This window comes from Octopus bimaculoides, chromosome 1 (genome assembly GCF_001194135.2).
Source record: "Octopus bimaculoides isolate UCB-OBI-ISO-001 chromosome 1, ASM119413v2, whole genome shotgun sequence".
NCBI classification, from domain to species: domain Eukaryota; kingdom Metazoa; phylum Mollusca; class Cephalopoda; order Octopoda; family Octopodidae; genus Octopus; species Octopus bimaculoides.
In genome coordinates this window covers 13815693-13833634 of record NC_068981.1, presented here as the reverse complement: position 1 = coordinate 13833634, position 17942 = coordinate 13815693, and the positions used below count along the sequence as shown (strand labels likewise).

Genomic DNA, 17942 nt, shown 5'->3' with positions numbered 1-17942 from the left:
ATATATATATATATATATATATATATATATAAGTAAATGCATATATGAACACTTATATAACCTATTTACAGCCAGCGATTTTGCAAAAGAATATTGCATTTAATCTGAAATTTGAAATAGCTTATATATTTATCTAGTGAATAGTTCCATGAATTCTGTTCACAGTAATAGTTTTTCGTTTCTTCTTCTCAACGATATTATTCCACCCATTTCATTTGTTTGCAACGAATCTTGGATAATGGAAATATTCCCATATTGTTCTATTTTTATTTCATTCTAAGCAATATATTTCCATTTCAATTCTGTCTTTGGTAGTAGATTTTCGGGAAATATATTTTTCATATCAATGGAAATGATTCGAATGGTATGGTCGAATTCTCATCAACGAAACTGCAGAAATTATTAGTTTTAGATTTACATAGCTTCCATAAACCATCGTTATTTTATCAGTAGAAAATAATTCCGTTGGATTATCTTCTACTTCAGTAGTTTCATTCTTGAGAGAAATAGAGAGTTGACAAAGATATGCAACGTTACAAACAAAGGAAAGTGCGTACATATATGATTCCCAGAAATATACTTAACGCATTTTATTGACTACACAATTAATGGCGGAATAATATATTGAATAGGCAACGGTTAGAAATCCCATTGTTGTCAAAAGTGAATTAAATCATTTATTCAAAAATACGTACCAATAAATTATTTGTTGTAAAATTGCATCAAGTTTCCTGCTGGTAATAATACACAATAAGTGAAGAAAATAACGATATTTCACTGAAAACTGCTAAATAATACTCCAAAAGAAGCCGCGTTATTAGACAATTACGCCTAATTCTTCATCTGCTATCCATGCACAGTTGGAAATCGAAGTACGTAGGAAAGACTATAAATATCACATGAGGAATTTTAGACCGAACTCCAGCACTAATAAATACCTTTCTCAAACTGTCTAAAAGAGAAGTTTTACGTTATTTCAAACCTCTCATTTTTTATGGATTGAGTTACATAGCTCATCTCAAGTTCCAGTCATATGTCACATTTCCTGCTGAAGAATTTTAAAGTGGTTTACATCCTTATCATCAGCGAGAGCGTTGCAACTTTATTAACGAAACAATAAATTTCGTACCATCATTTAGTGCCATCATAACATTTTCTATTATTTTAGTCAATCTAGTGAGTATATTTCAATTATCAAAACCCTCTTAGTGTATAAAAATATCCCAATGGCCCCAATATGTATGTATGTATGTATGTATGTATGTATGTATGTATGTCATTATTTAGTTTATTTCAAGATTTTTTGACAATAGAAAATAAATAACGGTTTCTAACCTACATTCAAGGCTCCTACATTGCAATTTCAACATCAACAACAGGGTATTTTGTTTGCATGTATGTATGTTTGCATGTATGTTTGCATGTATGTATGTATGTATGTATGTATGTATGTATGTATGTGTAGATTTGTAAGATTTATGCACGTATTCTCATGCATATAGTTACATATCCAGACATGCTCATATATATTTAAATAATAAACTTCTGGAAAGATTAACAGATTTTTACAGTTACAGTGATGGATTGGATCTGTAGTCTTCGAATAAGCTTCCTTCTTTTTGGTTTTGAGAAGCTTAATTTCTCAAGATTGGTATTTAAGCAGTGTGTTACATATCCCAGGGTCACAATAATTACAGTATGTATGTATATATATGTATGTATGTACACTGCGGCCAGGCTGGGATGATGTCTTGAAGAATTTTAGTCAAACGAATCGACACTAGTACTTATTTTTAAAGTATGTTATTCATTCTATCAACTTCATTTCGCTAACCGATATGGTAAGGGGAAGTAAACATACCAACACTGGTTGTAAAGCGGTAGTGTGCCACCGCTGTAGTCGGATTTGGCCAGCCCAAGAATATATCAGAAGACATTTCCCATGTGGTTGGGAAGCAAACGTCTTAACTAACATCCGCGCCTGCGCTTGTATACATAAATCAGTGCTCTTTAAATTGGAGCGCAAATGGTTCGCCATTCCACAGATATGTACGTCTTTAACTTCATTTTCAGTGTGTACGGCAAGGCTGTACCATTGAAGTACAGTTTTGTCCATCCGACGAACTCCAATATATTTTCCGCCACACCCGATTTAAATCATAAGGTGATGGTGAACTTGAGGCTCAAACCAAAGGCTTAGTTAATGCGAGACCAACTTTTTAACCACTCGGCCATACAGCAAATACAACAGACACTTATGTATGCATACATATACAGGCACTTAATTTTGGCTTTATGTCTTTCATCTAAATGAATGTTTGTTTAAATTTGAAGATTAAGATAATAAATTCTATGAAATATTCACGACAGATGTGAAGAGACACTTATGAAGATATGATTCCTTTGATGATAAAGACGATCCATTTTTACCTATCCCATAAATTAATAGTCAAACGAATTCTATAAATACAAATAGGATGAAAATTAGAAGGAAAGCTTTCACAAATAGATTGTAAATATACAACAGTTTGGTATTCTGATTGTAATAAATTGCGGAATATCAAGATTAACAAGTAACATAAATATTTCTAAATGTGATTGATTTGTCAATAGTATTTTAATATTGACGAAGACTTATTCTAATTGTTTTGTGGCTATGGAATTTGTCTGAATCATAAGAAGCTCTGAACTGTTGAAATATTCCGTACCAGTTTTATCGAGATGGAGACTTTTTGATTGTAAGTTCTTCATTACAGAACTTCATTATTTCATTATAAAATATGATACGCTAACAAGTACTTTGCTTGTTATCTTTAATTCACATTTGCGTCACTCTTAATATACAACTATATGCCTATATATGTGTGCGTGTGTGTGTTTCGCACACGTTCCAGATTTTCCTCATCAATTAGGTTTACTGAAACTCACCTGAACTGGGTAGATTAATTAGGAATATATATATATATTAATGTCATGAATCAAAATCATAAATAATTGCTCCAGTGATCCTCAAGTAACTGTTAAAAATTAGTTTCGCTTTGATAGGATATCGTAATTATTTAGATTCCAAATATAAATCGGAGTATTGTGATCTTGTCTAATGATTAACAGTTGGAGAATTGATTGCTATATCGATCTTTGTAAGTTTCTAGTATTTCCAAAGATATATATATTGGGTTGTCCAGAAAGTTCGTGCCGATTTATAATAGCTTACCTTTCGACTTATTTGCCATGAAACCACCGCAAATCTGGGAAGAGGGTATTTTCAAGTTAAAGGAAAGAGGGAGACACATTGTGCAACAAAATAGTTCATATTTGGTTGATTAAAAATGTAATGGCAACTATTTATTGACCTTTTTCTTTCCTTTAAAAATCGGCACGAACTTTCCGGACAACCCAATACTTTTATCTTCTATCCTCTACCTGTTTCAATTATCGGACTGCAGCCACCTTTGGGCACTGTCTTGGAGAGTTTAGTCGAAGAAATTGGTTTACAGTACTTATGTTTTAAGTGTGACACTTATTATGTCACCTCTTTTACGAAGTGGTGTTTTGTCGGATGTAAACGGCCCAACACCGATTGTCAAGTAGGGTGAGAAGAAGCAGAGAAGCACAAACACATATGTATATATACATAAATACATATCTAGTATATAAATCCTGTTCTGTCTGTCTGTTTTTGTGCGCTTTTAACTCGAGTATTGTTCATCCGATCGCGCTGAAATTTTAAACATGGATACATGAGAGAGCGGGGCGTTCCGTAATGTAAAAAGATTTTCAAAATTGTCAGCTTCAAAATGAGAATCACAATCTTTGTAATTTTTTTGTCCTGCTTCTTCCGCCATCCTGTTCATTTACCAACGTTCTAAACAATTCATTTCTACGTTTTCACATTTAAATGACAGATATATGTAAATAAAGCTTGCTATTTGTAAATACAGACTCATTTTGATTTAAATATTAGACCACGAACAACTGTATTCATTTCTGCGTTTACACACGTTTGTAAGTGGTTAAAAAATCGATATCACTATAACTTTTATTAACTGTAATCAACCACGTGCATTCGTAGTCAAATGTGTTCTTACGGCTTTTTTTCGTGCAATAAACCAGCTGACATGAAAAACTACTCAGAAAATGCAGTTACTTTAATTGAGCAAAAGAGTGAAAATAAAGCAAATAAATAACTGTAGATTCCTCAATTTTTTGAAGATATCCTCAACAAAATTCAATTGAAAGTAGAAAAGACTAATTGATCTTTTATAAAACGTAAAAAATTTGGGGGATGGGGGTTATATCTAAAACCTTGCCTAACGTTTCTCATTGAACTTTAAAAAATAAGCGGTATTGTTCAATTTTTTAAATAAAATTCATTTTCAAAGAACATGCCTTATCTTATTTTATTGCACCTTGTGTTATTTCACCCAAGAGTTTCAACACTAATTGTGTCAGATTTTGAGAGAAGAGAGACTTCCTTTAGCATTTAAGCGCCTTTATTGAGTAGCAGTTTCTGTTTGCTTGTCCATCGGGTGATTAAAACTTCCATTGATATTTTTATTCTAAACTAATGTTACTTATCTCATAGTTCTTACCACTCCGCCAGTGAAAATCGAAATAAAATATGTAAAGCAACAGCCATCAAATGCAAAAGCCAAAGAACTGTATCATTGCTTATATATCACTTGCAATATTCATTTTAGAGATAAAACAGCGTTCGGTCCGATGTATTGGTGTTAACATGAGGTATGTACTATGGACGAGTACATTGTGCTTATCCTAATGTGAAAGTGTTTGAGTGCAACAAGTTTAAGGTTAATTATGATGTCCGATTCCACTGGAAGCTGCATACGTTGTGGGCTGAATAGCTTTCTTTCATTTTATTGACCTCATGACAATTTTGAAAGGTTCACAGTGTTAAGATTCACTATCAATCATTTTTTTCTTGTTTAGAAGAAACAGTCAAAAGTTTCAACGTCTCAGGAATCTTCAATACCCTAACCCTAACCAAAAGTAAATACCCTATACAATCACCAAACATCACTACAATTTAACACCGTCCAAGTTAACCCTCTTCACCTATACAAACCGTCCAATGGATGTGGGTCATGTGCTTGTATACACACACACACACACACACACATATTATATATATATATATATATATATATATATATATACCGAGTATCCTCATAATTTTCTGGTTAATTCGCGGATAAAGTAGAACATATTTACTCACGGTTCCACAGAGTGGAATTGAACACGAAACCATAAAACTATGCCCTCAATGCAGAATATATTGGAACTACTGTTTTGTGTTAACATAGAAAAACTGTATTATTGATTCTCTTTTACTTGTTTCAGTCATTGGAGTGCTGCCATTCTGGAGCACATTCTTAATGAATTTTATTCGAACAAATTGACCTTAATTTTTATTTTTTCCTTAAGCCAGGCATTTATTCTATCGGTTGTCATGCAATACTACACACACACACACACACACACACACACAAACACACGTGCACACACGGGTTTCTTTCAATATCCATCCACCAAATCCACTCACAATGCTTTGGTGGGCCCAAGGTTAGAGTAGACTTGCAGTGTGACTGAACTCGGGACCACATGGTTGGGAAGCAAATATCTTTCCGCACAGCCATACCTGCGTCTAATTAAAAGAAAACATTTTTAAAAGGCCATATTAATTTTTTTGAAAATGTGTATTTTATGCGTTTTCTAAATTACAAATATTTTATGATATAATTTTAGAACATTTTGTTTTCGTTCTTCCCGCTTTATTAAACTGAAACATTTGCTGAAGGTTTTTTTATGAGTATTATCGGTTAAATTTCTTCTCCAGATCATTATTTCCGTCTCTAAAACGTTAGTATCAATGAATAATAATACTAATAACAATAAAGGCTTGTAATAAATTCGTTATTCTTAATGGTTAATCACTGAAAATTTTACCGCATGTGGCCAAGATATTTAACAACGTTCTTATATATTAATACTAAAAACATTGTTTTTATTTACTTTGAATTTTTTGCTATTCACAGGAAGCGCATATCGCTATAGCTCCCTTGACGATAACATCACAACGTGAGGAAGTGGTAGATTTCTCCAAACCTTTCATGAATGTTGGCATTAGCATCATGATTAAGAAACCGGAGAAACAGAAGCCAGGCGTATTTTCGTTTATGGAACCACTATCTTTGGAGATATGGACGTGTATCATCTTTGCCTTCCTAGGCATTAGCGTAGGTAAGTATCAACATACAAAATTCTTGCATATATATGCTAATTCCCCATTACTCGATGTTTCAACTCTCACGAATACATATACTTTCATATATTTATGATTGCGCACACATCACGTACAGATACATCACTCACACATGTATAAAATATATGTGAGTGCATGTATGTATGATTGCAAATATAGGCGTATAAAGGTGTTTATATATGTATGTGCATGCGTATTTCAATACATGGTTGTATTTATAATATACTGAAGTATATATATATATATATATATATATATATATATATGTGTATGTTTACAAACACAAATGTGCGCAAGCGAGCCTGTTTTAGTAAATGTATTTCTTCCGGCTTATTACATTCGGAGTTAAAATATCACCGACGCTAACTGTCTTCCTTACTTTGTCACTAATATAAAATTCACCTCACCCTCAAATTTCTCTCTTTGTTCCTATGTTGAATCAACATCATATTAAAACAATTGTTCTTTTTCAGGATTATGGCTGGTGAGTCGCTTCAGTCAGTGTGAATGGCATAAAGATACGACAATCAATGGAGAACAGATGGTAAATGACTTTTCCATCTCGAATTCTATTTGGTTTTCGTTGGGTGCTTTGATGCAGCAAGGCAGCGATGAATGCCCCAGGTAATAAAAATTACATAATTTCGGTTTAATATATTTATATATGTTTTTGTTGGGGCGGTGTGTTGGCAGAATCGTTAACATGCCGGGGAAAATGTATGTTTAACTGTATTTTGTCCGTCTTTACGTTGTTTGTTCAAATCCTGCCGAGGTCGACTTTGCCTTTCATTTTTCGGATCGATGAAAAAAATTACTAGCTGCGCACTGGGGTCGATGTAATCAACCTATCCCCTCCCCTAAACGTGCTGGCCTTGTGCCAAAATCTGAAGTCAGTATCTGTAATTATATTTTTGTTTTCTGCTATTATTTTCTCTCTTTGACGGTGTTGGAGATGTATCATTCTAAGATTTTAGTAATTTGAGACTTAATTCAAGATTTAAAATTCTTAAGATTTTAGTGATTTCCTTCTCAGAAAATTTATTATCTAAGTTTATGTAATCGAAGTTGCTGGAATTTTTTGTATGGACACTATTTTCACCTCAGTACTTCAAGCAGATTGTGGATTTGAAGAATGTGTTCCAGTTTATTAGAAGCTACGATGATCTACATCGGGTATGCACAACCTGGAAACTTAATAAAAATCCCATCTCCCATGTTGTGCAGACATAATTAAAATCTACGTCTGATTTGCGAGAAATAGAATAATGTTATTGCTGAGGCCGTTACATAGAAAATAATACCACATTGGTAATTGAAACTTTATTCAGAACGGAGGGGAAAGTTTTAATATACGAATATTTAGCAGTTGCCGAGAATATTATGCAGCCATTCAGTCTCTAACTTTAAGAAGATTATTGTCGTTCGTATATCTTAGAGTATTTTATTAAAGTCGTATCAAGATATCAGTTCCAGAGATTTAGCATATATATAACTATATATATATATCAAATAACCTGCATTTATTTATTGCAAACAAATGAAATTACTTTTATACTTGTATTATTTCTTAGTTAATTCTAGTTTTAACATTCAGGTGAACTTGAAATGCTTTAGCTATAAATTACTAACTACGTCTGTTCACGAAGCATTCTTTAATTTACTCATATAAATTATTTACTTCTCTATAATTTTGCACAAGTTCAGATCCCGGCATAATGGCACTCCACTTGCAGTTAGAAATTCATTATTGCAACCCAAGTCTTGCAAGTTTTTTTGTTCTTGCTTAGATCCTGACCGAGTCAGAAACAAGTAGTTTCGTCGTTATTCAGAATATATTTCTTATTTCAAAGCATTAATTCAGATGTCAGGTAGATTTGGCTATGTTTTTCTTTCAGATGTGTTTTCCAGCAAATACAGAGACTCTCTCGATAGCTAGACTAGAACTTACACTAATGAAACTGGCGTTTATTTCTCAACTATATGTTCATCATTAACTTGATTTATTTTCTATTTTTAAAATGTAAAGAAAGTATCTCGATACGCATACATTTTTTTTTAATTGAAATGTTCAGAATTCGACGAGGCGCGTCAGAAATTAGGAATTCAATAGAAATGGAAATGATGCTATGATTGCGCTCCAGATATCCAAAATAACGTAAAATCTATTAATTGATTACTATTAATATTCTCCTGATTGAATAAACTATCAGTGACAAGTGATTCAATTTTCATTAATTTTGCTTTTTAGAAATGCTATATTCAGAATTACATCTAGATTCTAATTCTGTGCAATACTGACTGTAGAAGCCGACAAGCGAGCGTCTATAGAGATCGTCTCAGTAGAGAGAAATAACAACTACATTGCCCGAAATCTTGTATAAGGAAGGACACTGCTCAACGTAGCTCCTGATTAGACAAACGATATGGTCACGACTGAAGTCTGTTGAACATAGATTTATTTGATCGAAGCTTCCATGGAGCTCAACAGCAGCTAATTGAATAGAATGGGTTATATTGTAAGGCATAATATACCAATATTTAAAATAGCTTTCATATCTTGTATTTGGTTCAGGCATTAAAATGTAATAATGATGGGTACTGCTTTGTTCAATGATTTTTAGGGTTGTAAAGTTCTTTAATCTATAGTCGGAATTTAAATCTCACTGCTAATGATTTTTATAACTAAGAGGAATAAAATACGTAATCCTCATGTAGAAAGATCAATTCAGTGTCTTAGACCTTCGCATAACAAATATTCATCTTGCATTTGTGGAAGAAAATATTTTTGAGATCAGATCTTGCTACTGCTAAAAGGAAGATAAGTTCACGGTGCTACTGAAATTTTCCATTGAATAAACTAATTCAACTTATGTTGCCTGCATCTTGTATGATGGATCAATGTCATACAATGCTATCTGGCATCATACATGTATGACGTTATAGAGAAATGAGAATGCAGTAGTAATGTTTCGTGCTTGTACCAAAATCGTTATTGATTATAAGAAATGAAATCTACTTAAAAAAGAATAATAAATATCAAAGGTCAGATCTTCACATGAATGATGTTTAAATATAAATGACATATGACCCAATAATATGTCATTAAAGTGGATATTGGAAAACTACACGTGTTGAATGTCTAAAACTAATATTTCATTTCATTAATTAAAGTTTTGAGATGAGACATTCTTCAGTTAAATAGCTTTCATAGTTGCGTCAGCATTTCTATAAAATACCATTATTTCTAGCTTATTTTTAATTAAAGGCAACATATAATTTTTAAAATGTTTATTTTGTATAAAATAAGTTCATACTAAAATATGAATTATCTATTTGTAATTTGTGAGTGGGAGGTTTTGCCAAAGTTCTTCGTATAATTGAAACAAAAAAAGAACGGAAATATTACAAAAAAGAAACCTTAAAAAAAAAAACCAATTTTAGCTTCAAGACCCAATATGTTTAATTAATTATATGGAAGTAATAAGAAAACCATCACATTTATTTATTTATTGCCGACAGGGGACTAAACATAAAGAGGACAAAAAAGGACAGACAAAGGGATTAAGTCGATTACATCGACCCCAGTGCGTAATTGGTACTTAAGTTATCGATCCCGAAAGGACGAAAGGCAAGGTCGACTTCGGTGGAATTTGAACTCAGAACGTAACGGCAGACGAAATACGGCTAACCACTCGCCCGGCGTGCTAGGGTTTCTCCCAGCATGCCGCCTTTAACGTATCTTCAGTAATAGCACCAACTTGCCCTGCCATTACATGCTTTTGTCAGAGTCCATTCTGTTGCAAGACAATGCTCAGTTCCAGGGTCCATTTCCTCTCTTCCTTCCATTAATCACAGAACACTGAGGAGAGTTATGGGCCCTGACATTTCTCCTCCAACTTGCATACAAACATGATTAAGCTAATTATGCATTTCTCAATTCTCTCGCATTTGAATGCATAAGCTTACTGTGTTTTATATAGATTTGAGATGGCGCAGTTTAGTATTAGATTCGCACTCCGAAAATATATATTGGCTTTTGAGTTTTGCGTTATCTTCAGACACTTCTAACTTAATAAGTATGTTTTAATGCATAACAAATAAGGTTAGAAAACCCATCTTTCAAATATATCATTTTTCCGTATGACACTGTGAAGATGGATATGTTACTAGAAAATATATATATGATATACGATATGTATTTTCAGTTTAGCAATTTTCAAATATGTATGGTAATAATGAATATTCTTTTCAGCTTTGAGATAACAAAGACCGCATTTTACTTGATAAAACTGGTTGCTTCGAGGGTTTACATATTAATATATAGTAGTCGTATTTTATTTTCTTAAGCAGTTGGTGGAGTCTGTATACAATGAAGCAAATTGGACAGTATTCAAATCTCATATATCTTCAGTTATCTTTGAAAGTGAAAGCCTATGCAACTGACTTACTGAACTTCAGTAAGCATTCAGCCTCTTCCAGCGATACATCCGCTTTTGCTCGTGACAGGAAACTAGTCTCTTTATTCAATCAATCATCTCCTATCACCGCTTTCTCACAATTCCTTGTGCAATTATTCACTCAGAATTCAAAAAGCCTGCTTCTTCGTAAGAAGGCGGCATCTAATCTACATTAAATTCTACTCACGAGAATCTTCCCCGGGGCGTGTATGCAGAAAATACTTTATTTAGATCATACTTAGCATCGATCAGGGTGGTATTTAAGATTTGTACAGAAGAATTCCTAGTAACTGTGTCAGGAAATAAATTATCATATTATTTTTATTCAATAGTAAACAATTGAAACTAAAAAAAGAATTATGTTTCCCCCTCTTTATATGAAATTGTGATATTTAATAGTTTATAATAGAGACAAACTATTGTAATATGAATATACTAAAACATTGTGAATAATTCTACAAGAAATCATATGTTTATCACACAACACTAGAAGGAATATTAAGCACTACAAAATCATAGTTTTTCTCAGTATAACTGAAAACTGACGCGAATTTTTTTAACTGAATAAATATAATGGATTATCAAAGGATTTAGATTTTTAAACAGATGGATATGGAGATGTTCCTCTGTTCTTGCTACTATATTTCTATATGACAGAACTTAAAATATATATACTTAATATATATACTTCAAAAACATAATCTAACTTCTTCGCATGCATGCAGGCGAACAATAAAGCGGTCGAAGCTGATGAAGTACGACATTGCCAAAAGCAACGTCAGTATTAAGAAATTTCGATCGGCACCTTTCGGACGAATATTCTAGAAGTCAAACTACTAAAATAAACACATTTTTACCGATCGTGAACGAATGCAACTCTCAAAGCTAACCACTCACAGACACACACACTTTTACGCCTTTCATCCATGTGGTCGTGGTCTTACTAGAACACCATCATATATATATACTCAACAAATTAAAAGGTTAGCTTATTAGTAATTAGAACCTTAACTTGAATCTAACCCTAAGCGTTAAGAGACGCTGATAAGAATTGAGGTGGTCTACAACAAAATTCGTAATCGGGACATGCTATGTACACTAGGGACTTACGTCACTTCGTCAATCATTAAGTAGAGTGCTTTGGTTATTTTAGAGTTAATTTAACTCTTATTGTAACACAAGTGGTGTTAGTCAGCACCTTCCGTCACTTTTGCGAACTCTTAATTTTGCCTTTTTATGCCGTTATTAATCTATCATTAGATATATTTATTCACATTCTAATTAAGCAAGTATAGGTATCTCAAGTAATTCAAACTATAAAACAATACTGTAAAACAATACTGATACATTATTCTGATTAATGAAAACTGAATAACCATTTACTGTATCTGTACACAGTTTACAGACTATATTTTGTATACTTTTGACCTACGTGCCTTATGTTAAAACTTAGCCTACTCCATTATAAACTGGTTAATTCATAAAGGAGGAAACAGAGAAGATACCAAAAACTATAGGCCTTTCGCTCTGACTTCACACATCAGCAAAGTCATGGAACGGATAGTCAGAGGGAAACTAGACGCATTCCTTGAAGAAAACGACTTCCTGAGTGACACACAGCACTCAACAACTCAAATGGTGGTGTAATATACTTTCACTTTGCAAACGCTTTTGACAAAGTAGATCATAGTATGATATGCCACAAACAGCGTGATCTGGGCGTAGCTGGAAAACTTGGAGATATGTTACATGACTTTCTGAAAGATAGAAGTCAGGCGTTAGTGGCCAATGGGGCCACTTCAATGTAAACACAAATAGTGAGCGGTGTCCCACAGGGCACTGTCTTGGAACCACCTTTCTTAGTGGATCTCTCAGATATTCAGAGTGGCCCTTTCAGCTGCCTGGATAGCCACCCTTGCTAGCTACGCAGAGGATACAAATGTCTCGCAGAAAATACAGAACCACACCGATGTTGCACACCTGCAGCAGGAGTTGGACTCAATTTACAGATTGGCTGAGGACAATAATATGCATTTTAGTGCTGTAAAATTCCAAGCCCTGCGTTACCAGCGTCGAAAACTGAATATGAAACTTACAGTGTACACTGGTCGACAGGGGATTACAATCCCAGAGCCTAAATCAGTGAGGAGCCTAAGTATCGACAAGAGTGATGATACTTCTTTCCAAGTGCACATTGCCAGGATGGCGACAAAGTGCAGATGACTGGCTGGCTGGATCTTAAGAACGTTCAGGACCAGGACGAAGTAAACCATGATGGTTCTTTGGCGGACATTCGTCCTCAGCCTCCTGGATTACTGCTCCCAGCTATGGTCACCCAACAGTGTAAAATTAATAGCGGACCTTGAAGTAATCCAGCGAAGCTTCACAAAGAAGATTGTCGCATTGCAACAGTTCAGCTACCGGGAAAGGCTGAAACAGCTAAGCTTCTATTCGCTGGATCGAAGGCGGGAAAGGTATGCAGTTACATACATCTGAAAGATCCTGGAAGTAATTGTACCAAATTTCGGCTTTGAAGGCTACACAAATGCCAGAACGGCTCGACACTGCACAATGCGAAAGATCCTTTCAATGCCATAATCGCTTCAGGCCCAGTTACTACAACAGTCTTGCTTTCAGGGGCCTACAGATTTTTAATATTCTCCGTAAGACCCTGAGAGACCTATACATAGTCGATGCAGGTGTTTTCAAATCAAAACCGGATCTCTTCCTGTCGAGTGACTCAGATGAACCTACCTCGCGGAAAGGGGTGAAAATTAGGGTAATGACATCAAACTCCCTTATTCAACCAATGTCACTTATTAGAAGAGGCTCTCAATAATATGTGTTGCAAAACGGTGGTGCCTCAGCATGGCCACAGCTTTGAGCTGAAAGTAATATTTATATATAAAGGGGTGAAAGAAATTGGAGAATGGGAAATTAACAATTGTTTCTTATTAATAGTAAGATGGTCTTTTTCACAGCCATTTCAATTTATACTCAATAAACATTAAATTTACATTTATGTGATATGAGAACAATCTCTTCAGAGGAAAGAAAGAGTCTGCTAAAATGTATCCATAAGCAAAAATATAACATCCAAACGTAGTACTTCATATCCGCTGATGATATTGTCCTCAGAGTAGCCACAACGTTGAGCTGAAACCTATACATACGTGTGTGTGTGCGTATGTAAAATAACGCAATATAAAACCAAAAACGAAAACGTTGGTTGTCACTAATTGTGACTGAGGCTGCTAGGTGGCATCTATATTGCTAGAAATAATAGCAAAAACCCTTAGAGCCGCAAAGAAGCGCATGTTCTTACACTGACAGGGGAAATAACCGCTACAAGCTCATTATTACTGACTACTCCATTGTTGGATGGTTTGGACAAATCCTGACTGTCAGTATGTACATTTACCATACGTGTCTATGGCTGATTCAGTAAAGTGCTAATGTGAAAATTATGAAATAATGAATGTGTGTGTGTATGTGTGTGTGTCTGCGCACAGGAGTAAATGTGTGTGTGTGTGTGTGTGTGTGTGTGTGTGTGTGTGTGTGTGCGTGCGTGTGTGTAATTTATAGTTTCCATTTGGTGATACTAGTAACCTGTAAACCAGATACAATCGGTCGAAAGTTTGTAACATCGGTAACTAAATCGAAAATACTACCCAGCTCTTGTTCTTGTTTAGTAGAGAGGGTGGGTTTTTGTTTGACACTCTGCAGAACAAAAAGCAAAACTTGTTAAAGGACTGATAAACTCTGTATAGTTAACAGCTGGGTGCAAGTGACGCGTAGACATTGTTTAAGATAACTTTCTAGAAGGTAAACTGTCACGTAACAGCAGCGTCGTAAGTTACACTCGATCATGTATACTATTTCTTTTTGGCAAGCGCATTACTGACCTGAAAGTGGTGTTGAGTCAACAGCAAGCATCGCTCAAATTTTAACGTCTCTATTATATGTTGCATCCTATGGCTGGTAGTTGCCGAAAAATCAAGGTAACACAGTTAATTGAAACAAGTCTTTCTATTTAACAGATCGCTGTCAGGCCGCATCATTGGAGGTGTGTGGTGGTTTTTCGTCCTAATCATTATTTCGTCTTACACGGCCAACCTTGCCGCTTTCCTCACGATTGAACGCATGCTCACGCCTATCGAATCAGTCGAGGACTTAGCTAAACAAACCGAAATTGCCTATGGAACGATTGGCTCCGGAACATCTAAACAATTTTTCAAGGTAAGCAAAATTCTAAATTACTTTTGGATGTTCGTTGCAGGTTTATTTCCGTTTTCTGTTCCGTTTTACAGGATTAAAATATTGAACTGCTTGCGACAATATTAGTTGAATTTTTGATTCAGTATTTTATATTATGGAAAATTGGATTCTTACACTTCTATTATATTTTTTGTAAATGTCATCTGCACCGTATACTTTAAACACACACACACACACACATACACACACACACACACAGAATTCTTTCGTTTGGTGTCATACGCGAAAAACCGCTAACAAAATGTTACCATATGATATTTCATAGTTTGTATCAAAGAAAGAGTATCTATTATTAAAACTCAAATGCTCGGAAGACATGCGCGCACGGTGGTAAAAATATAGGACGTAAACTATTTGATTATACAAAAACTATTTGAATATATTGCAATTAGCATTTGCTCAGGACCTGCGAATGAACATATATGCATACTTACATCTATTTATATAAGTATTGTTCTTATTTCTAACATATCTAAATTAATGGAGACTGTTATACCGTCTTCACTCGTCACAAGCACCGCCTACACCAAGCCAGATTTTCTTTCACCACTCACCATTTCCCTTTCGTTTAAATTAATTGTGTAAGTCAGTTTTGTTGACCAAGTCTTCAGTAAAATCTATTTAAAATAATTTCCTCCTACGATCTCCATTCTTATCCCATATTTGGGATTGCTACTTTCTTCTCTTTCAACACCATTGTGACGTTTATTGAAGATCCTTCTGTCACAATCTGAATCAACAGTGTGAGTGCAATAGTTTTCAAAGACCTACCTACCACCAGAACCAATAACATTTGCTCTTATGTAAAGAACTAGAAACTTTAATCTTTACAACCATGAATATTCCACATTAAACCAAAACACTACCAACTTAAGCCTCAATGATTTCGTTAACAGAGACCTTAGGTGCATGTTTCAGTAGTTTCATGCAAATCTTGTCTATCGAATAGCAAAAGAACTCAAAGATAATATATGTAAAAAAAAAACATTACTGCATCACAACCCCAAATAATGAGATGCACTCAGAGCCGTTACAAATTTTCAAACGCTTGACCTCGCTGTAAGTCTTTCTTGAATCGCTACAATACCTAAAACTACATTCTAATGACTAGTCCTCTTCTCAAAATCACAAAATATTTCAATCCAAAACAGCTCTCAATAATCAACAAGGTTTGGGTTAGGGCCACAATTGACATTACTACTTATGGAATGTTGCAATTACTCGATCAGGACGAAAATCTTAACTGCATGCAAGAAACATGATTTATTGACGTTCAATCACTAACAAACATGGTCTACTCATTGGTTCACAGGAGTGCACTCTCTGCCCTGTGTCTTGTCAGATGCCAATATAATGGCTCCGGATTCTTAGAGCTGGCTGGTCCTTTATTTCCACTAGTCATGAGAACCAAACTACTTGTCTATCCACCTGGCTTTGCTTTACGTGCGTGCACCAACCTGGCATCACACAACCCAACTATCTCTATAGCCTGTCCTTTTTCTGTAGAATATAAGCAACCAGAAACGGTTTAAACTGAATATAAAAGGCATCGAGGTTTCCCTCTTGCACGCTTGTGTGTAACATGGCACTGTGTTTGCTATGTTTGTACTTTTAGACGCATCATGTATTCAATCAGCTATATAACAGAGATTCATGAATGTATTTCTTGGTGTTACTCATAGGCATAAATTCTAACTATTGTAAATAAATATGTTTAATAAAGTATAACTGTCGCCAAATTATTAGATCAGTGGCAATATATCTTGTTATACGCCAAAAATCATTGTATTCGTTATTAAAATTTTAAGTGGCTCGATTATAGAATACCAAATAATCATTTCTCTGCCAGTGTGTCTTGTTAGCAAACCTCATTGCATTATTTAACTCTAGCTTACATGGATATAAGCAGTTTAATTAAAACATTACTGGTTTTACATTCTGAAGACTGTGCTTGCTAATTCACAGATTCGAAATCTATTCAATACAAATAGTGTTTAGATTTTTTTAAAAACCATTTGCTTCCTTCTGCTAAGCAACAGTGTCAGCTTTATGTTGTAAAGGAAAGCATTTCCAAATGCTGTATTAAGGTATTTTGATATTATTTGCTTTATTAGCTTTGTAATAGATACACCAAAAAAATGGAAAGAGTATTATACATTATTCCATACACAAAACCATTTTGCAAGAGAAATAGATTTCCTTAACAGAATGTATTAGAAATCCTTTCGTCTTTAAAGAATTTCTATTATTAAGACTAGCATTAACATTGCAAATTTCATTTCCATTATTCTCAGCAATGGCATTGCCATCGTTTTCAGTATTAGCGCTAGTCGAATTATAATTAATGTTATTATTTCCGTAAAGCCGCTTCTCTTAAATTTGTTGATGATATTTTTGCCGTTAAATGAAGGAATTGGAAGCAGGATTAAATATTCCATATATTTCCTTTATAATGGAAGATATTTTCCTACTTGTTTCTGTATTTATTAGGAGAGTTTAATTAAGCATCGTTATATTTGAATGAGGATGATTTTCATAAAGGCGTTAGTCACCTTTCTCTTCGTAGAGTTATGATGTGTGTTTCGATGTTCAGAAGGATTTCTCTGTGTCAGCACTTAATAATTGTAATATTCAAATCAACACGGACAACACTATAATATGAAAATTGAATAGAATAAGGAGCTCAGAATCCGATTTGCACAAGGATGGCGATTGTTCGAAAAATGCTAGGATAAAGAAAAACGAGAAAGACAAGAGAGAGCAGTAAAGCGACAAAAAATGCTCCTGAAACTAAATGGTGCAGGCTTATCATATGACCCTATATGTGATAAGCCCAAGGTTAAAACACTCTACTGTTGCTACAGGTGGTATCAAAAGAAGGAACGAGAAAGATGTGCTTTCGTTATACTAGTCAGTATAAATGC

General features: G+C 34.3%; 1 protein-coding gene across 1 annotated transcript in view; it reads left to right on the top strand.

The window, feature by feature from the left end:
- LOC106869364 (glutamate receptor) overlaps positions 1-17942 on the top strand; it is a 695940-nt gene that overhangs the window by 660678 nt on the left and 17320 nt on the right. The window contains exons 12-14 of the mRNA XM_014915088.2: positions 6057-6261; positions 6757-6907; positions 14781-14979. Coding sequence (XP_014770574.1) covers positions 6057-6261; positions 6757-6907; positions 14781-14979 — 555 coding nt within the window. The remainder of the gene's footprint in view (positions 1-6056; positions 6262-6756; positions 6908-14780; positions 14980-17942) is intronic.